At 41.1% G+C, this 23,107-nt stretch overlaps 1 protein-coding gene across 3 annotated transcripts in view; it reads right to left on the minus strand.

Annotated features, from left to right (window-relative positions):
• Window positions 1-23,107, minus strand: part of ctdspla (CTD (carboxy-terminal domain, RNA polymerase II, polypeptide A) small phosphatase-like a) — a 262,478-nt gene that overhangs the window by 10,150 nt on the left and 229,221 nt on the right. For all 3 annotated transcript variants that reach the window (XM_048552121.2, XM_048552105.2, XM_048552113.2), the window contains 2 exons: window positions 15,722-15,814; window positions 12,217-12,402 (listed from right to left, as the gene is read on the minus strand). In XM_048552121.2, coding sequence (XP_048408078.1) covers window positions 12,217-12,402; window positions 15,722-15,814 — 279 coding nt within the window. The remainder of the gene's footprint in view (window positions 1-12,216; window positions 12,403-15,721; window positions 15,815-23,107) is intronic.

The following is a 23,107-nucleotide window of genomic DNA, read 5'->3' on the forward strand; positions in this document are numbered from 1 at the left end:
GGAGGCTTGGGGACCGCTTTGCAGAAAACCTACGCTCTGTTCGCAACAAGCAACTACGCCTCCCAGTCGCGAACCATTTCAATTCACCCCCACACTCCTTGGACGACATGTCCACCCTGGACCTCCTGCATTGCCACAATGATGCCACCCGAAAGACATAGGAATAGCATCTTCTACTTCACTTGGGAACTCTGCAGCCCAAGGGTAGCAATGTGGATTTCACAAGCTTCAAAATCTCCCCTCCCTCGGCCACATGCCAAAACCAGCCCAGCTAGTCCCCGCCTCCCTAACCATTCCTCCCACCTCAAGCCCCACCCACATCCCCGAACCTCATCCCGCTCCCGCCCCGACCTGTCCATCCCCCTGAACTGACCTATCCACGCCCGAACTCCCCAACTACATTCACCTTCACTGGCTCTAACCCCACCTCTTTGACCTGTCTGTCTCCTCTCACCCTATCTTCTCCTTCATCCGTTTTCTATCCACTTCCCCGTCTCCCTGTTTATTTCAGAATCCCCTTCCCCTCCCCCATTTCTGAAGAAGGGTCGAAACATCAGGCTTTCCTGTTCCTCTGATGCTGCTTGGCCCGCTGTGTTCATCCAGCTTCTTAAAAATATAGTTGTTTCATTACTGTTTGGGATCTTAATATACAAAATAGTTGCACATTTGTCTTCGACACAATCACTGCACCTCCAGTAATTCAGTATTTGAAACACTGACATAACATACTTTGAAATTTCTATAAAACCTCTGCACTAAATTTTGCAAATAACAATGCTATAATAGTATCCACTATATTTTCTCCTTAAGATAGCTCCTGAATGTTGAAGTTGGTTGGATCGCCGAGCTGGTTTGTTGTTCCGCAGTCATTTCATTGCCATGCTTGATAACATCCTCAGTGCAGCCTCTAATGAAGCGTCAGTGTTTTCTCCCAACTGGTTTTTAAACTCTGGGGAAGGGTCCAGGAGCGAAAAAGGTGGACAATAGATTTACGTTGAACTCTTGCAAATATAGTAATTTAACATATGGATACTGGTGAATAAAATACAGCAGCAGATTAACCGCAAACTCTTCAGACAGCAACATAAAGAAAGCAGAAGGTAATTCCTGCTTCTGACAGAAATGTTTGAAGTGTAAACACTGCAGGATCACAAATAATGATTATATTCAGAATTGGAACCAAATGAGCAGCGGAAAGAAGCAAGACATAGCTTTGGTTTTATCCTTCTGGAGGAAGGAATAAATTAGAAATAAAGTATTTTCAAAACTGGACAACAGATCTGGATACTGAAGAGCCAATGACGATTCCAATATGAACAAAATTTACAGAAAGCATGACTGACTTGTTTGAAACCTACAGGACATGGTCAATATTTGATACATTTAAGATGATGGACAATGAGTCCATGGAAGAATATATCATGGTGTTTGACAGGTTTCATAAAAGGCTTAAGAAATTCAATCTACAAATTCCAGAATCTGTGCTGGCTTTTAAACCATTCGATTGTGCACAAATCTCACACACAGACTTTTGATTTCAATGCATGTTCAACTTTGCGCCAATGACTCTCTTTGGAAAGAATAGCTGCTGCCTAAAATTTTTTTTTAAGGTGACAGTAGTTTCCAGCTGCCTTCACAGGACAGGTTCTAAGTTCTGCAGTGATGCAGACAATAGAAAACTTATGATTACCAACTCTCAAAGTTGAAGGGAGTCTAGTCACAGTTTGGTGTACAAGGACAGGACTGCTAAAAGACATTTTGAGCAGGAGAGGTGTTGTATCTTTAATTAGAGTTCTGAATCAAGGGAAATTGCAGGATTGGGGTGATAGCCAACAATGAATGAATCCCAGATATCAACAAGGAATAATTAGTAGATGTTTCCAGGGTGGCTCTAAATATAATCAAGAATTGTCTAAGTCAAGTATTTGAAACAACTCCTGAAAAGAACTGTGGATGCTGGAAATCGGAAACAAAAACAGAAATTGCTGGAAAAGCTCAGCAGGACTGGCAACATCTGTAGAAAGAAAGCAGGCGTAACATTTCAGATCCAATGACCCTTCTTTAGTACAGGGTCTTCACACAGGGCCCAAAATGCTAACTCTACTTTCTCTCCATGAAATGTATAGTCCTGAGGGTAAATATGATAAAGATGAACAGGAATAAAATATTGTGTTGTGGCTGAAGTATCTTAGTTATTGTTGCATTCAATTATGCCATTCTAGATAGGGGCTGTACCTCAAGTGTGTGGCTTCAATGAATCCCTAAAGTGTGGAAGCAGGCCATTCAGCCCATCAAGTCCACACTGACCCTCCAAGGACCAGCCCTGTATTTCCCACCCTAAACACTATGGACAATTAAACATAGCCAATCCACCTAAACTGCACATCTTTAGACTGTGGGAGGAAATCAGAGCACCCAGAGAAAACGTCTGCAGACACAGGGAGAACATGCAAACTCCACAGACAGTCGCCCAAGGCTGGAATTGAACCCAAGTCCTTGACGTTGAGAGGCATCAGTGCTAACCACTGAACCATTGTGCCGCCCTCACAACTATTGTTTGTAAAAGTTGAAAGGGAGTATTTCTCTCGCATGAAGTTGCAAGACTGCATCATTTCATAAGCACTAATGTCATCCAGAATAACAGACTGGTACCAAGCAGATCTTCAATGAAAAATGGAAAAATGCTTTGGACAGGGTGAATGATAATCCTGCCAGAAACAGGAAATGAAGTATCATTTCAGTCATGTCGTAATGTTGCAATTCATGCGATTAGGACATTATTCTATCTGTAAAGGAAACGTGGAGTTCCTCATCAAGAGACTTGCAGTGTTATTGATCTCCACAGATAGGAGTCTAGCTATATAGAAACTGCATAAATAATTTCCTTATCCTTCCTCTCAAAAGGACATATGTATTCAGTATCCTAAGACAGCATATCACCCTGTTCCAAATGTTCTTTAGGCTTGCGAATTTAATGAAGTAGCAGCTACGGATCTGAAGATATGGGACAGGAATGTCTATCTATTACATTTTACAGATATGGCAACCAGGGTTTGGTATATTCACAGTGATAAAAAGGAAAAACAGACTATAGCAAACAAAATCTTAGAAATGTGGGATGACACAAACATGGAGTTACCAACAAAATTCTTAACAAATAAGATGGGTAAATTTGTGAATGACAGATGTTGGGACATGTGGGAAAAAAGTAATGCATATTGCAGGAAGTTATTCAGCAAACAGCCATGCATTACTGAGGTGTTACACAAAATATTGGCAATCAGCCAAAGTGCAAGTTACAACTGACACTTGCACGGACAGCTTATGCAAAGCTTTGTTTTGATGATCTTGGGATAAAGCCTATACCCAATGTGTGGTTGGAACCAAAATTTTCTTTAACACCGACTGACAATGCACCAGACTGGAAGGAAGAACAATGAGCTGGAGTTTTTTTTAAAAACATCCATTTAAATGAGTCACATGCCAGTAGAAAAGCATCCATTAATGCCGATGAGTCAGAAAAAAATTAGAGCATCAAGACATTGCATCAGACCATCCAGTGGAGATTTCACATCTGATGACATGGTTTAATACAAGAGGAAGATACCAGAAATGGAAAGGGCCATGAAAAGATACTGGATGTGATGGAAAAACTTTCACAGCACAGGAATCAGATGACAAAAGGCACACTGCTCAAGAATGGTGAGGAGGAGTTACAAATTTATGAATACTTGAGAATGTGGGAGAACGTACTGATGAAGACGCACCATGTACTTAGTATACCTAGGAGTTCTACAATTTGGAATCAGAGGGGCAAGACTTAAAAGCCATGAAGTAATAGTGATACTTGTACTGATGGCAAAGATTGTGAAAAAGTAATCTCACATAGAACATAGAGAACATAGAACAGTACAGCACAGTACAGGCCCTTCGGCCCACAATGTTGTGCCAAACGTTTACCTTAAACCTAAGGTCTATCTAACCTCCACTGCTACCTTACATGGGGATCATTTGCCCACAGTAGATTACACAAGAGCAATTTACCAGCCCTCAACGTCAAATAACTGGAGGATGGCCACAATAGTGTGACAAGAAGGCAAGTTTACAGGAAAATATAAAAATTGGCTAAATGTTTAACATGGGGGACCAGAAGTGAGGGCTGAGCGGATAACTAGAAAACACAGCTCCAGTAATGATTTGGGGATACATTTAGGAGGAAAAGGACATGTAGACTAAACAGGAGCTTTATAAACATTTTGATAGTAGTCCAGAGACAACTCAATGCGAGAAAAATGGCCACAGCTGAAGGCAGCAACCAGGTAGCATAAGTAATGGAGAGTATTATCCAGCAATATGGAAAAGTATAAGTTCCCACATTAAGGATTCACTTGTGGCTATTAGTAAAATGTTAGACAGGATGATGAAACAGGCTGCACTGTTTGGTCATATTTGGAGGTTAATGATAGAGGTCAACCTGCTTTGCCACACTGGTGGATCTATATTGGAAAGGTCCAAAAGATGGAATCTATAAGGCCAAGGCAAGGTTGGTAGCTAGAGGTTTTCAGGGATGTCTGGGGGGGAAGCAATTAGGATAGACTTTCCTAGCTCTGGCAAGGTATTTTTGAAAATATTTTTAGCCATTTTTAAAATATTTTCTTGCAGATGTAATTTTATGAATATGAAAGGTATTTGTTCAGGGTAACCTGCTTGAGAGCAATTTTTTTTTAAACAACTCCCAAATTAAACATCAGAAATATAGGGAAAGCTCTGAAAAATATGTAAGGGCTTTTTAAAAGTTAAGTTATGCTTCTTGGGTGTGGTATTTTTCAGTCAGGCAGGTCTGTTAACATGAAGGTATTCAAACCTGAAGGCAGACCCAGTAATGTAATGGAAATCTTTCGGGTTTCTCTATGATTTCCAAGATTTTTTTTGTAGAAGGGCATTAAAGGTCGAAGAAAAGACAGAAAAGAATTGATAGACAATGGACAATAGGTGCAGGAGTAGGCCATTTGGCCCTTCGAGCCAGCACCACCATTCATTATGATCATGGCTGATCATCCACAATCAGTATCCTGTTCCTGCCTTATCCCCATAACCCTTGATACGACTATCTTTAAGAGCTCTACCTATCTCTTTCTTGAAACTATCCAGAGATGTAAGAAGGAATTCAAAACTGGCAGTCAAGCTTCTACAGCTTTCAAATATGTGCATTTGGAAATTAACCTGTATGAATTAACAGTAATTCTACTAAGAATCTTATTAGAAACTATCAGCCCTACTGCAATTAGTTGAATCAGACCTGGACAGAAAGATGGGGCAGTTATCAAACATGAGATTGAACAGTAGGGACTTTTATCTAGGCTCAACCGTTAGGTACACAGACAAGACAAGATGCGAGGCTGTGTATTATGTTATTTTCAAGGTGTGGAATTTAGTCTGACCATGAAAAATCTAAAGACGGAGGACATCTGAACAGCAAATAAACCTTTAAAAAGACTCAGAATGGAGAAGTATATTTTGAACTTCACTTTTGTGATCCCAATAACATGATCATTTTCAATGATACCTTGCATGCAAAGTTATAGTCATTTTTCAGTATAGTAGTATTTGTGATATTCCCACCTGGAGAAAACAGGAAAAACTGCTGCTTGGCATGGGAGGCAAAACAGGTAAGAGTGATGGACAGTACATTAGGCACTGAAACTCTGGCTCATGTTGATGCATTCAGAGATCCTAGAGGAATTACTGTCTGAAAAAGAGACTGAAAGAACAATACTAATAGAATATTACACAGATTGATTACCTTTGTGTAATAATGTACATTCTACAAAGCAGCATCAGAGGAGCAGGAAAGCTTGATGTTTCAGGTTGGGACCCTTCTTCAGAAATGGTGGAGGGGAAGGGGATTCTGAAATAAATAGGTAGACAAGGGGAGGTGGATACAAGATGGATAAAGGAGAAGATAGAGTGAGAGGAGGCAGGCAGATAGATCACAGAGGTGGGTCTAGAGCCAGTGAAGGTGAATGTAGGTGGGGAGTTTGGGGGGGGGGGGGGAGTAGGTTAGTCCCGGGAGGACGGAGGGAAAAAAAGATGTACATGGAATAGTGTAGGTTAGATGGACTTCAGATTGGTATGACAGGTCGGCACAACATCGAGGGGCTAAGAGCCTGTACTGTGCTGTAATGTTCTGAGTTCTATGTAAATTTGAAAGTGACAAAAATGTTCACTCTGTTTAAAGCAGACACTGGAGATCAAAGAAATCTTTAAGCTTATAACACAATGTGGAGCTGGAAGAAAACAGCAGGCCAGGCAGCATCAGAGGACCAGAAAAGTTGATATTTCCTCCAGCTTCACACTGTTGTTTCTGACTCCAGCATCTGCAGTTCTTGCTATCTCTGAATCTTTAAGCTTCGATTGTTTCAACTATCGGACTGTTTCACTAAGATGAATGCCTTTACAGAAAAACTATTGTACATTCTAGAAAATGGATATCTTGCTTTTGCCTGAGTCGGAACCTGAAATTGCATTTTTTTTTCTAATATCTACGTACCCTTGTATAAATACAACTGTGTGTTCTTAAAAGAAACTGAGCCTGTCAGAAGTTAGTAATACAGGTCCCTTCAAGATTTACACAATTCCAGCAATGACTGATCAGTTGATGCTCAGTAGGCTGTGTATTTAAGAACTGATTTCTTCACTGGCTATTTGGTTAATTTGGTGAAGCAAAAAGCTGAATTTTTTTTTACACTGCTTTTGATGGGCAGTGCTTGTCATTTGCTCACTGGGTGATTGCTTAATTTGGTGTATCATTTCTTTATTTTAAAGAAATAAAAATACAGCTGGAGTTATTGGGCTGTTACCATATTCTAATGGCATATGACTGTGGTATGGTAAGTGCTGTTATCAGATGATTGCAAGTTCGGGCCTGGCTGTGATCATTTTACCCAGGTAAATCTGGTTTCATTGAATGAAATGAAGATCCGAGTTCTTCCTCAGCAGTGTTCCCCTACTGGAAAGGGAGAAGTAGAAACTGACGTTTGTACTTTACGATAAAGCCTTTGCAAACAGACAGTAAAAGGCAGAAATTTCAACATGCAGAGACTGGAAAACAAAACAAACGTTGAGAAACTCAGCAGGTCAGGCAGCATTTGCAGAGACAGAAACAGAGTTAACACTTAGTTCAATATGTCTTCTTCAAAACCTTTTCCTTGAGAGAAAAAGAATGTTTCAGATTTGTAGCATTCACAGTATTTTGCTTTTATTTGGTGTATGAAACATGTACAGAGAATTATAGAGTCGAAGTCTACAGAACAGAAGGCGGTCCTTTAGTATATCAACTCTGCGCTGGATAAAAACAACCACCTAATTATTCTAATCCTATTCTCCAGCACCTGACCCGTAACCTTTTATGCTTTAGTCTGAAATTTCCCCACATTTCTGCTCTATTATTTCTATCGACTGTTGATGGTCTACAGAACACTACCAGTAATGTGACTAATGTTTCTAAGTTCCATCCGTATGACTTTATTTGAGAAGCCTTTTACGATATTGCGACCAGGACTGACAATCCAGTAGGCCATGTTGCTTGCCTGGTGCCTGGATTTAGGATATGTCAAACAAGAAAGGAAATTGCTGGAAAAAATACTCAGGTCTGGCAGCACCTGTGGAGAGAAATCAGAGTTAACGTTTCGGGTTCAGGGCTCTTCTTCAGAAGTCGATACAGCAAGGAGCTGGAGGAACGTTGCAGGTCAGGCATCATCAGAGGAGTAGGAGAGTTGACAATTCAGACCTAGACTATTCATCAGGACTGGGGAGGGGGGGGAGGGAGCTGGAAAATAAAGAGGCAAGAGGGGTGTTGCTGGGGCAAGACAAGCTAGGATAGCAATAAGTGGATGCAGGTAGGGGTAGTGGGGATTAGTCAGTGGGAAGGGGGGAGTGGATAGGTGAGGAAGGAAATGGACAGGTAGTGTCAGGTCAAAGAGGCAGGGATGAGAGAGGGGGTTGGACATGGGACGAGGCCAGGGGTGTGGGGGGGGATTTTAAAACTGGTGAAATCCATGTTTAGACGATGAGGCTGTAGGCTCCCAAGGCGAAATTTGAGGTGTTGTTCCTCAGTTTACGTGTGGCATCACTATGGCACCGGAGGTGGGCCAGGAAATGGGAGGGGAAGTTAAAACAGTGAGTGACCAGAGGCATTGTTGATTATAGCGTACAGAGGGCAGGTACTCCGCAACTCCGTCACAGAGTCTGTGCTTGGTCGCACGGACGAACCGGAGGCCACACCGGGAACAACGGATCCAGGCGGCCGGGATGGTGGATGTACCAGTGGACCCGTGTCGGCGCTCTGTGTGTGTGTGTGTGTGTGTGTGTGTGTGTGTGTGTGTGTGTGTGTGTGTGTGTGTGTGTGCGCGCGCGCGTGTGTGCGTGTGTCCTGTGTGCACGTGCACTGTGTGCAAGAGTGCAGAGTGTGTGCACGCGTGCAGTAGGGGGTGGGGGAATGCAGTAGGTGTAGCACTTCTTGTGGTTGCAGGGAAAGGTGCTGAGCATGGTGGCATTAATGGGGAATGTGGAGCGGACGAGGGAGTCGCAGAGTGAGCAGTCCCTATGGAAGTCAAAGAAGGGTGGGGAGAGACATATCTCTTTGGTGGTGGGGTCGGATTGTCAGTAGCGGAGGATGATGTGTTTGATGCAGAGGTTGGTGGGGTGGTATGTGAGGACTAGGGGGAACTATCTTTATTTTTGTTGGGAGAATGGGGTTCTTGGGCAGGAGTGTGGGAAATGCAAGAGATGCCAACTAAAGAGATAATGGGAACTGCCAACTAAACCTGCTTCAGGATCCTTTTAAGATTAACAAGCAGATTTAGCTGGTAATTAAGGCGGCAAATGCTTTGTTAGCATTCATTTGAAGAACAGAGATGCACTGCTGTGGTTGTGTAACATTCTGGTCAGACCACATTTGAAATGCTGTAAACAATTCTGGGCTCCATATTTAAGGCAGAATGTGATGGCATTGGAGGGTGTCCAGAGGAGGTTTACAAAAATGATCCTGAGAACAAAGGGTTTGTCATATCAGAAGTGGTTGAGGACTCTGGGTCTGTACTTGATGGACCTTAGAAGGATGAATAGGGATTCTGGTTGAAACTTACAGAATATTGAGGGGGCTGCATAAAGAGTGGACATGGAGAAGATGTCTCCACTAATAGGAGAGACTAGGATTCAAGGACATGACCTCAGAGTGAAGGGTGTTGCAGAGGCCAAATCACTAAGTGTATTTAAGACAGAGATAGGTAGGTTCTTGATTAGTAAGTGAACAAGGGTTATGGGGAGAAGACAGGAGAATGGAGTAGAGAAACATATCAGACTTTATTGGATTCCGGAACAGACCCGATTGGCTGAACGGCCTAATTCTGCACTTATGTCTTATAATCTTATGTCATCCCTCTTTACCGCTGTAACTGATTCCCTGATCAATACTGTGACACTCCCTACTCTTTCACCTCTTGTCCTACCTTGCCTCAAGGCCCTGTATCCTGGAATTTTGAGCTGCCAATCTTGGGCCCCCTTGCCGTGTCTCAGTGACAGCAATAACATTTATACCCCCATGTTTTAATTTGTGCCTTCAACTCATCTGCCTTGTTTGTCAGGCTCCTTGCATTAAAATAAATACAATCCAAGCTTGCCAAACTCTCCTGTGCCTCGACTGGCCAATAATTTCTATGCTTCTTGACTCAGTTGCTGTCTTTTAATTTGGCCATTCATCACTCCCTGTTGAACATTCTCTCTAGATTCCACCCTTTGCAAAGTTAATTTAAACCAGCCTCAACAGTACTAGCAAATCTTCCCGCAAAGATGCTGATCCCATTCTTGTTCAGGTGCAGCCCATCACTTTATTCAGGTCCTACTGGCCCAAAACACAGTCCAAATGCCCCAATATTCTAAAACTGCCTCTCCTGCATCCTCTCTTCACCCATACATTCAGCTGGATTAACCTCCCATTTCTAGACTCACTAGCACGTAGCACCTGAGATAGTCCAGAGATGGCTACCATTTGGGTCCTGTTCTTTAATCTACTTCCTAGTTCTCTAAATTCTGCTCATATGACTTCATCCTTTTTTCTATCTATGTCCTCGATACCAATATATAATGTTTTTTTTTGCTGCCCTCCCTTCAGAATGCCATTCAATGACATTCCTGACATCATGGAGGTAACATAACTGCCTGGAGTCAGTTTCCCTGACACTTGAATCCCCTACCACTACTGCCTTCCATTCTTCTTCCTCTCTTCTTGTGCTGCAGTCCTATCTGTGATACCATGAAACTGGCTTCCACTGTGGCCCCTTGCATAGTCATCTCCCCCAAGAGCATTGAAAACAGTATATCTGTTAGAAAGTGGGATAGCTACAAGGAAGTTCTGCACTACCTGCTGTCCTTTACTCTGCCATTCTGCCTGTTCAGTCTTTACCTGCGGTGTGACTATCTCACTGAATGTGCTTTCCCTGAATCCACAATCACAGATTCACCCACAGTTTCATATCTGAAATACAGTTCACCAGTTGCTGCAGTTGGACACACTTCCTGCATGTGGTGACCAGGGACAACCGAACATAGAATATTACAGCACAGTACAGGCCCTTCGGCCCTCGATGTTGTGCCAACCTTTCCTAATTTGCCACATAGCTAAGAGGAGAATATCACAGGCATAAGCAATATCACAGGCATAAGCTCTGCTGCATAACTTCCTTTAAGTCCCTCAATTAATCCCTTTTCTAAAAAAAATTAAAATTATGCTTACATAAGAATACTTATTACCTTTTGCCTTACACTAATTACTTCCCTTACTTTTTTTTAAACCTAATTTCTTATACTGACTTTCATTTATTCCTTTATTTTAAACCTCATTTGATCCTTTCTTCTAAATACACACACTTTTCAAAATGCCAAACCAATCAACACGCTTTCCTGTATTTGATTTGTTTTCCCCAAACAGTAGTCCCTGAAGCTACAGGTGTTAAACTAGGTCATCCCTCCCTTAATCCTAGGCCCCAATTTATTGTGCTGCTGACTCCCCCCGTCTCTGCTCAATTAAACCTGAAGTGTTGGAGTCCCAATCTTGGCCCATTGTTTATCCACTACTGACTCCCTTTTCTCTACTCAGAGGTTTGCAGAGGTTGTTGCCAGGAATGGCGAATTTTAGTTGAAAGGCAACAGTTTAGGCTGACAATGAATTCTCTGGACACAGAAGGCTGATGGGAAATTTAATTGAGGTGTACAGAATTATAAGAGGCTTAAGTATGATGGACAGGAAGAACCTTTTTCTTCCTTAACAGAGTACAATAATTAATGGGCACAATTTTTTTTTAAAATAGGTGGGTTTGAGGAGAGACAAGGAGTTTTTTTTCCCTTCCTCCTAGTAGGTGGTGGGTTTTGAAACTCACTGTCCAAAATATGTTATTGAAGTAGTAACTCTCTCGTATTAAAAGAGGTGGAATGTGGAATTAAACCAGATAGCTTTTTCCTCAGTAGGCACAGATCAGATAGGTCAAATTCTTTGTTTTGCATTGCAAATTTCTCAACACTTCGAACAGTAGTAGCATTGAGCACCTTGTCCATGGAGTCTCAAGAAACAAGGGTTCTTCTCCTTCGCTTAGATAAGGTTTGGAGGAACTCATTAAAAGTCACTGAAGTGAAACATTATTTCTGTTCCTCACTGAACAGATGCTGCCAGGCTTACTCCGTATATGCAGCAACTGTATTTATACCTCATATTTCCAGTATCCACAGAATGTTGCCTTTGCAGAAGATCAAAAGGAGATTTGATATAGGTGCTCAAATTCATAAATAACTTTGATACATTAACTATGGATAAACGGACAAACTAAGGTAGCCATTAATCTGAGTAAATAGATTTTAGATAATTTGCTAAGATCTAGAAGGAACATGAAGAAAGCCTTTTTTTGGTGCGACTGCCAAATTCAAAAACTCAAGTCTGGCATGATTTGAATGCAAGTTTAATGTCCAGGCCATTAAAAAAATATAGTTTGAATAAGTTAAAATCAGCCTGAAAAGGCTTATGTGGTGAGGAGGTGGGTCCTGCATTATTTTCCTGAGCATATTCTTGAATGCTTTCTTGAACAAGATGTGGTTTATTTAGCCCCTGTAAAGTAAAAAGAGTAATTTGGAAATGTAGCGTGCTCTGTTATAAAAAAGAATACTCACTGCATTTTCAGGATGGAAGATGTAGGATGCAGGCGAGTTATCCACTATAATGACTTTGCTCAAGTCCCTTCCTAACCGACTGAGATCTTTCACGTAGTTTCCTCGGTGGAAAACGCACGATTCTCTGAACAGCCTGGCCCTGAATACTCCCCAGCGATCCAGCAAGTCTGCCACTGGATCTGCATACTTTGAAAAGGCAGGATAAACGAAGCAAGTTAGAGCTCAATGGCTGACACATCCACTTTAAAACAAATAAAACTTCGAACTGGACAGTGAGTTAACCTGTACAACTGTGAAATATCTGCGCATTGTCAAAATAATCAAAAATAATCTGTTCGATATTTGGCTTTAATGTGTTGACCGGTTCTGTTGTTAAATCGGTTCATAGGCAAGGTGACACCAGATAGAATCTGAACGTTTAGCTTTTGTTCATGTACTGAAATTATGTTTTCACATCAAATTCACAAAAGTGCAGTGTTACAAACAAAATAAAATTGATCTATATTTCTAAATGCAGCTGATCAGTTCATATCTTCAAAAGGGATCTAGATTGAGGGGACATTTCAAATTTGTACTGAAATATTAACAGAACTGCTGTAATCCACATTCTCCTCTGACCAAATATGAAAGGGCTGACAGTAATGAGTAGGTCTTCACTAATCTATACACATGACAATCAGTGAATCATTGAAATGCAGACAATTTTATATTGACAAGAATCTCTTCTGTTAATACATTCAACATCAAATCAGCAGTGTTTCCTAACTGAAGGGCACATTTCTGTGACTACAACCCCACTGTTAAGCTGAGTCAACAGTGTCTCCTAGTGGTGTAAGTAAATAAAGCGTGCAGTTGAAGATGACAAGACAACTAATTGTGTCAAATGTCTGTGCACTCAAAATCATGGTTCCTCTGTATTTTCAGGATGGTCACACTACATGCATGGTATAGACTGTTTCTCCGCACTTCACAGTTTGTCCTCATTTTCTGAAATAAATGGGGCCAGTGAGAGAAAGAAAAGATTTCAGCAGGACTAGAAAGTGAGGCCAATTTAGTGCCATGTTACAGCTGGCTTATTTCCCACTGATGCCCACTATCTGCAGCTCCCTTAAATATGTCTGGGACTTTTCCCAATTATATTTAACAAGTGGGTTGAAAATAAGGCAAGCTGTATTTAGTCAATGACAACGTGACAAAGTTAGGGGAGGAAGGGAACATGAAGAACTCGAGAAATAGGAAGAGTAGATCATACAGACCCTTGACCCTACTTCACCTTTAAATATAACTTTGACTGATCTGCTACTCTAACTCAATTTTTTCACTTGGTCTGTATATCCCTTGGTCCCCTGAGATATCAAAATGTGTCTATCTCTGCTTGAAAATATTCAATGATGGAACATGCACTGTCTTCTGGGGTACACAACTAAAATGAACAAAATTCTCTTCAGTGTCGTCAATGATCAATCGCTTATAGAAACATAGAAGATAGTAGGAGGCAGCGATTGGGCCCTTTGAGCCTGCTCCGCCATTCTTCATGATCATGGCTGATCGTCCAACTCAAAAGCCTAACTCAGCTTTCTCCCCATAACTTTTGAAGAGTTACAATCAAACATACTGGGAATTTTGGTCAAGGTAGTTGGAACTCTGACCTCAGTTAAAACTGCAGCCAAGACACGTTGTGACCTGTAGCTTCCCATGTTGACTGAATAATGCAAATGTTATGGTGTCTCTTGACATACTGGCAACCATACTACCTTCAATGGAGTATGGAATGTGGCTGTTTAGGACTTAATGTGAACTTTTGGGAGTTGCTTCCCAGTAAATACCATTGGTAGGGATCGAACAATGTGATCAGGCTTTGATCAATTCATTGGCTGAATGCCAGACAAGTTTCTGGAAACGGAGCACATTTTCAGGTAAGTTAACAGAACAAAAGGAATTTTCTTAGAAGTCTTCAAGATCGCATTTGAGAAGTGTAAGCTGTGAAATTGCTTTCAAAAACCATGAGGCTAGATCTACACAGAGAACAAAGCTGGCCACTTCACTCAAATCAGAGTAGTATGGAGTTAGTTTCAAAAGTAATTCGCATTTAACCGCAAGATAAAGTTACAATAAATGAGTTAAAGTTGAAGTAAGAAGTAAATGTTGCAATGAATTAATGTTTCACATTAAGTATTGGTACGTAAATGGTTAATGAGAAAAAGGGCTTGCTTAATTAAGTTCTCAGTAGGTCTGTCTTTTGTCACACAAGCAAAGAATACTGTGGTAAAAGTTTTCAGCACTCTTTTTCAGGCAACAGAATCTTGCATGCTTAATGAGATCATTTTTCATTCTTTTGAACTCCAGAGTACAGGCCGAACATACTCAGCCTATCAGTGGACACCACTCATTCAGGGAACCAATTCAGTGAACCTGCACGGCAAATATGGGCTAACCTATACTACAAGATTGAAGTTTTACTTTGTGAAGGACAGCAAATAACACCTTACATACAAAGACCTGAAGAAAAGAACGGTGATGACAGCGGCGCATTTTTCACTGAGATAATGGAGGAGAGTCTGGGCATTCTGAGCAAATGGTTCCTGCCACAGCTAATGCTCCACACCTTTGCCACCATTTCTTACCTCAACGCTGCCCACATTACAGTCTACTCCTTATCAAGTTTCCCTTTATTTGCACCCATGATACCTCAATTACTCCTTTTGGCAGAGAGTTCCATATTTTAACCATACTCTGGGCAAAAGAAAACTCAAAATTTTTATAGGATTTATTAGTGACTCTTTTATTTACGTCCTGGTTTCGGACCATAGAACATAAACTGGTAAAGATGGCTCAAAATAAATCTTCGATGTTTTTCTGCCATATCTACACAGCATCCACAAGTTCCAGTTTGCTGGGATGTAGCGGGCAACCTTCACACAGCTCCACTGGTAAAATATCAAGACATTCTACTCTTGCACAGCGAACACAATGTGTCGAAGGCAGCTCTGGATAAGTACACATATTTAAAACATAAGCAGGAGATGGGAAGCACAAATATTTCTCTCATTACATGGGATTTGTAGCTACACACTGCATTGTACTCCAGTAATTCTAGAAAACGGAACCACTGGATGGGGATGGGCAAGATAATTATATGGGCATGTTCAGATACTTGCTAAAACCAAAGACATCACTACTTCTACAGCAGTCATGGTAACACAACAAGATTCTTGAAAAAGTCACATGGACCAAGTCAAGGACCCTGGTAGCTATGTTGCCATACATGGGGGAAGGGACTTACCCATGCTATAAGCCATCAGACAAGAGAGTGATGAGAAAAAACACACGCACAAGGAAAACAGAAACAAACAAAATGAAAAAAATTGTTAAGATCGCAAATTAACTTCACAACTTTCTTTTTACAAAATGCGTACATATGCTATCGAAGCTTTTGATTTCCCCGATAATGAGTCATACAAATGCAACAGATGCTTACAATACTTCGATATCGCTGTCTGCTTACCTTGGCTAGACTGGCTGTAAAGAGAACACATTCAAAGAGTTGCCCCATTTTTTGCAAAAACAGATCGACGTGCGGCCTTTTCAATACGTAAACCTGTGAATGCAAACAGTCGGCTCAACAATTCATCAAACGAATCAAATTTATTCTGTTTTCTACCAACTGCAAAAATTGCAAAAAATAAACTAGACATTCTTGCAAACTTTCTGGCCTGCTTGCTTAAATGTTTCCCAAAATGGTGAAGTACTGAAGAGCACAATGAAATTGAAAAGGAGTGCACAGAATCACACAAAACAGAAGAGGATCTTCGGCCATCAACACTACACTAAGAAAACACTAATCTAAATCTACACTAGTCCTACTTTGCAACAGCTGGCCCATAGCCTTAAATGCTATAACACTTCAAGTGCTCATCTGAGTACTTCTGAAGATTGTGAGGTTATCTATCTCTACTTCCCTCCCAGGCAATGCATTTCAAACACCTGCCACCCTCTGGTGAAAAACATTTTCCTCAAATCCCTTCTAAACCACCTGCCTTTCGCCTTAATATTGTCCACTTGTTGACAGAGGTTAGAATAATAACTCAAGTGAAGATCAGGCTGAGACAAGTTCAGAGGGGCAGTAAGAAAGAAGAGAAGCGAGGAAATGGTATGAGGGAAGAATGACAATTGGCTGGAAGCTCTCTTAAATGTCTTTTAATAGTAAGAAGGTGGTAACGGGTTAATTAAGGATCAGTGATTTACACACCGAGGCAGAAGGCATGGCTGAGTACTAAATGAACTGTTTTCCAAGTAAGGTGCTGCTGTTAAAGCCATCATGAAAACACCAGAGTCAAGGATCATCTTACTAAATGTTTATAATCTTTTATTTCTCTACAATAACAGACCCAAATAGTCAGGACAGAACTGAGGAATCAAAACAATGAACATACTGGATGGATTAAATATGGATAAATGGGAAATATTAGAAAGACTGGATGTTGATAAGTCATCAAGAATGGATCAGATGCACTTAAGAACATGACATTAAATGAAATTTTAGAGCGACTGGCCATAATATCAGGATCCTCCTTCAATATGGATGGTTAGGAGTGCGGAAGAATTGGAGTTTTGCAACGTTACACCGTTATTTTTCATGATCCCAGTAGGTAGATAAAGATGTTTGGTAGTGATCTCCTTGGTTTCTGCTTTGGCACCTGATATAGATAAAGGCAAGAGTCTTCCTTATTCCACCCACTACAGAACATTCTCCATATACCATTTGGGAAATGGTCCTGGAATTTTCCCCCCAGTTTTTTTTAAAATACAAGTTTCTGTACTTTCTCTCAGGAAAGAGTTCATAATGAACCGGACAGAAAGCATTTATACACAGCTAGAAACAGTTTACTTATTCAAGCAAGGAGAGGCCAAAGCTAGGTTCATTTCGAGGTATGCGCATTTTCATCCAACAAAGGCCAGTCCCCAGTACACTGAAATCTAGCATTTAGCACACAATGTCAGTGATTTGCTGCATTTTCTGAGATCTACTGCTGCATTTCTTAGGCTATGTGCTTTATCTTGCTACTAAATTCAACATTTCTCTGAACAGTTCAACATTTTGCAAACCAATGTAAATTTGGCTCAACACAGGGTCACAAGTAGATAATAAGTAATCTCCTGAGTATCATCAACTGTGGAAGTATTACTGTATTCTGCATGGTGACTAAGCCTTGGACAAATGATAGTACTGACATTCTAACTCAAGTACGGAGAAACTTTTCGATATGTTGTATTGCAAACCTCATCCATTTCTGACTACTTCTGGTCATGACATAAAATCTCCTTAAGAACTTCAATAAAGAATTTTGTAATAGTCTGTTTAAGTTTATGTTATAGTGTTGGGGGAGTGGTAATCATGTTCCAAACTTTGGTGAGAAAGATGCTTATTTCAACCTCAGGACATCCTACAGCATTTTATAGTCACAGTGACTTTGAACTGTAATCACTGCTGCAATGTAGGAATATTTGTACACAAGGTCCCCCAAACAGCAATAAGATATTGACTCAATAACCTACTTTAGTGATGTTTGTAATTTATTTAGGTAGCACAACAGACAATCAGCATCAATCTACTTTATTAGAAATTACCAAATTCTATAAAGGTATTTTTCTCCCATTTGCAAATACCTTATAAGGAAAGGAAAAATAGCTTTAAAATATCAATTTACTTCGCATGATTTAGTTTGTGCTTCATGCAGTTAATCATGTCTTCAGATGCAACATTCTGTGTACTGTGACTGTACCCTAGTGCAAGTAATCAAGAATAGGCCAACCATAAGCTACACAGCCTATCCTGGATTACTTGAACCAGGTCCCAGTCTAATCATACGTCCTTCGATGGAAGACATTGTCCAGCGCTGACTGCCCCAGAATCCTGAACATCACAGCCATTATACAGTATGAAGCACTCATAGATGGATATGCAAAAATATACAGAAATAGCCTCAGTACTGGAGCTAAGTTGTTCCAGGGCAATATCAGGAAGCAATCTTCAGATTAAAGGTATTGTAAACTTGGGAGTCTACCTCAAAAAGCTGATGATGTAAGGGGTCAGCTAAAAATTCCAAAACTGATCATATTTTGCTAAGCAAAAAAACTATAGTTATGGAATGACTGACAGAAGCCCAGGCGTGCAAACATCAGGTAAATAGGGCACTGAGCTCGATTGCTACTACTGTGCTCTTGGCTGAAAAGGCATGGTGATCTTTGAGCAAGTTGCAACTATCCATCAAAATTCCCAATAATAGCAAATTATTTTCAATGAGAAAGAATGTTTTAAGCACTTAAAGCTCAAAGAAAATGGTGTTACTTTTTCCATGATCCTAGTAGGATAGATAAGGATGCTCAGTAGAGTTTTTTTTAATAAGTCTCAATGGAAGTTTCTGTACTTTCTCTCAGGAAAGAGCTCACAATGACACTTTTGAGTGAAGTGACAGGGCACAGCAATCTGGAGAAGAGTTTCAGAGGGCACGGACATCATGACTGAAAGACAGACCTCTGATGGCAATGTAAGAAAAGCAAGCCGCAAACTGCAAATGAGTTTCAGGCAAGCAAGGTCATAGACTCAGACACTTGAAATCATCCACAGAAGGTGGCTTTGCAAGTTATTTTGTACTTGTGTCATGAGTTTAACAATAACATGATATTTCATGCCTTGCTCTACATATAAACAACATGCCTCCTGTCCATAAAAATAAGTTATATAAACTGAACTCCGTCTGTAATTGTTACTTGATCAACTGCTTTATAAAAGGAACTAGGCAAGAAACAACAAAGAAACAAAGAAACCTATAGCACAGGAACAGGCCCTTCAGCCCTCCAAGCCTGCGCCGATCAAGATCCTCTGTCTAACCTGTCATCTATTTTCTAACGGACTGTGTCCATTTGCTCCCTGCCCATCCATGTACCTGTCCAAATATATCTTGAAAGACGCTAACGTGTCTGCGTCTACCACCTCCGCTGGCAACGCATTCCAGGTGCCCACCACCCTCTGTGTAAAGAACTTTCCACGCATATCTCCCTTAAACTTTCCTCTTCTCACTTTGAACTCATGACCCCTAGTAATTGAGTCCCCGACTCTGGGGGAAAAAAGCTTTTTGCTATCCACCCTGTCTATACCCCTCACGATTTTGTAGACCTCAATCAGGTCCCCCTCAATCTCTGTCTTTCTAATGAAAATAATCCTAATCTACTCAACCTCTCTTCATAGCTAGCACCCTCCATACCAGCCAACATCCTGGTGAACCTCCTCTGCACCCTCTCCAAAACAGCCACATCCTTTTGGTAGTGTGGCAACCAGAACTGTACACAGTACTCCAAATGTGGCCGAACCAAAGTCCTATACAACTGCAACATGACCTGCCAACTCTTGTACTCAATACCCCGCCCAATGAAGGAAAGCATGCCATATGCCTTCTTGGCCACCCTATTGACCTGCGTTGTCACCTTCAGGGAACAACAGACCTGAACACCCAGATCTCTCTGTTCATCAATTTTCCCTAGGACTTTTCCATTTACTGTATAGTTCGCCCTTGAATTTGATCTTCCAAAATGCATCACCTCGCATTTGCCCGGATTGAACTCCATCTGCCATTTATCTGCCCAACTCTCCAGTCTATCTATATTCTGCTGTAATCGCTGACAGTCCCCTTCACTATCAGCTACTCCACCAATCTTAGCGTCATCAGCAAACTTGTTGACGAGGCCACCTACACCTTCCTCCAGATCATTTACATATATCACAAACAACAGTGGTCCCAGCACAGATCCCTGTGGAACATCACTGGTCACAGGTCTCCAATTTGAGAAACCCCCTTCTACTACTACCCTGTTTCCTGTTGCCCAGCCAGTTTTTTTTAATCCATCTAGCTAGCACACCCTGGACCCCATGTGACTTCACTTTCTCCATCAGCCTGCCATGGGGAACCTTATCAAACGCCTTACTGAAGTCCATGTATATGACATCTACAGCCTTTCCCTCATCAATCAACTTTGTCATGTCCTTAAAGAAACATATGTCAATTTCCTGGATTTCCCAATTGAGGTGGCTCCACAAAATCCCAGTCTCCCTGAGATGATAATCATTGTGAATTGTGCAGGAATCATGCAGTCAAGGAAAAAAGTCTAATGCATGATGTTAAAATAAATTCAATTCCTTTTGCATTATTTGTCCAGCATAAAACAGCCTGACGACAAAACAGCCTGATCTCAGTTTCAAACAGAAACATTCTAGAGAGGATTTTATGGAGATATGTATACATACATATGATAAATAACTGAGTATGGGATAAGGTAACACAGAATACGAAAGGTATGTTTAGGACAGATGTGTCCTAAATACAACTGGAACAGAGGACAGTTGAGACAAGTACTTTGAGCTAACTTAAGAAAAGCTAGATTCTGCAAAAGGTTGACATTTAGGATGTTTAGGCTGGAGGGTGTTGTCATCCAAAAGATCTAATTTCACACTTAATATTTCTGTTTAACCAAAAACAGGTGAATTTTGTCAGCAAAATGTTTTGTTACAGACTATCAGCACCATGTCTCTTATGAAAAGCATAAGACAGATTGGGTCCAAACTGAAACAACTTGATGAGAATATGCCAGGGAGAAAGCATTTTGGCCAACCAATTTTCACTAACTAATGGTACCCTTTATCAGCGTTTCTTTTTCTCTAGCATATTATCAGCTGTCACTTTGCCTAATTGTCATTCTCCCTCTCTGGGCTCCATCTCTGCCTATCCACACTCCTCCTGTCCCCCCACCAGCCCATCTCACTCCTGCCTTCAGCATATATACTACATTTTCCTGGCTAATATCAAATCTGAGGAAGGGGCACTGGACTCAAAACGTCAACTCTACTTTCTCCCTGCAGAAGCTGCCAGACCTGCTGAATTTCTCCAGCAATTTATATTTTTGTTTCAGATTTCCAGTATTCTCAGTTCTTTGTTTTATTATAAATATTTATTATATTTGCTGTAAGTGGACAGCTTGCAAACGGGCAAGATCATCATCAGCATAGAATTCCTAGAGTGTGGAAACAGGCTCTTTGGCCCAACAAATCCACATCGACTCTTGGAGCATCTCACCCAGATCCATTCGCCTATAACTCACCTAATCTACATATCACTGAACACTACAGGCAATTTAGCATGGCCAATCCACCTAGTCTGCACATTTTTTGGAATGAGGGGGGAAACCAGAGCTCCTGGAAGAAACCCATGCAGACACGGGGAATGCAAACTCCACACAGACAGTCGCCAGAGTGTGGAATCAAACCCAGGTTCCTGGAGTTGTGAGGCAGCTGTGCTAACCACTGAGCCACCGTGTCGCCCCAAAGTTTGGTGAACAAAATTTGTACAAACTCATATTTAAGTTTGCTACAGACCTTTGAGTTGATTAGAATTAAGGACTTTTTCAAAGATCAGAGGTCTTGCATCCAATGGTCTGGGCTACGAATCGATTCCACAAGAATCACTGATTTTGGAACTGTGTGCATTATACCGACCTCTAGTTTAAACCAGAGTACACAGCAGAGTCATAAACTTTGCAAATATGGCTCAGTTTATCAAACAGTTTTCGCTGCATAATTAGTCACAGATTAACTTACTGCACAAATAGAATATGATTATTCCACCAATACCTCAGGTCCTCATACCTACAAGATTGCAACGGAGCAAAGCTTATCTATATTCGATCCACTGAAATACTGTGGCTCAGCTGCTGCCAACATTCCAGATATAGTTTAGAACAAAAATTTACAAACAATATACTGGGAATGAGGGAATTCTAAGGACAAAGCAGTCTATTTGATTGTCACCACATCCACATGCATCTAACTTCCTCCACCAGTGACACTCAGTAGCAGCTATGTGTACTGTTTGCAAGATGCGCTGCAGAAATTCACCAAAGATCTGAAGACAGCACCTTCCAAAGCCAGAACAATTTCCATCCAGAAGGACAAGGGCAACAGATATGTGGGAATATGACCCCCTGCAAGTTCCACTCCAAGCCATTCCCATCTGACTTGGAAATATTTTGCATTCCCTCAGTATCGCTGGGTCAAAATCCTGGAATTCCCTCCCTAATGGTATTATGGGTCTATCTGCAGCACATGGCCTGCAGTAGTTCAAGAAAGCAGCTCAACTCATCTTTTCAAGGACAAATAGGGATGGTAACAAATTCCAGTCATCCAGCGACCACCACGTCCCACGAGTGAATTAAAAACAAAACTGATAGTGAGACTATTAAAATGATTCAGGAAAATGACTTACTTTCTTTCTGCCCAGTGCAATTTTAAATTAAAGTTCCAGGTATACTTGCTCAAGGCTGCAGGGCCCTAAACTGTATCATCCAGGCCTGACTGCCATGTTAACCACAGCCTTTTGTGAGCAAACACGCAAGTTTCTCCAATAAAGAAAAAAAAACATGGATGCTGGAAATGTAAATTATGTTTCTAACAGCACTCACTGCACTTGATACGTTAACTCTGTCCTCTTTACACAGATGCTGCCGAGTTTCTCCAGCATTTTCTGTTTTCATCTCATGTTTCTCTGGGTGGGTAAACTCGACAGACACAACAGTCAGAACCTATACTGATTATTTTTTTCCTCCTCATAGGCCAGGAGGAAGAAAAGTACTCCTGAGCAGCTCAGGGAAACCTTGAACTGTTGCCCCTCCCACAATTTTCTTCAATACACTTTACCTTCCACTGCAGTCTGTTCCCACAGAACATCACAGCAGGCTCCTGAAATCCTGCTCATGACAACCTCAGTCATTTTGGACAGGAACTCCACCAACAGAATATAACTGATGTCTCTACATTAAATTGGCCTGGCCCTATTGATTGTTA

Source organism: Stegostoma tigrinum, chromosome 2 (genome assembly GCF_030684315.1).
Source record: "Stegostoma tigrinum isolate sSteTig4 chromosome 2, sSteTig4.hap1, whole genome shotgun sequence".
NCBI classification, from domain to species: domain Eukaryota; kingdom Metazoa; phylum Chordata; class Chondrichthyes; order Orectolobiformes; family Stegostomatidae; genus Stegostoma; species Stegostoma tigrinum.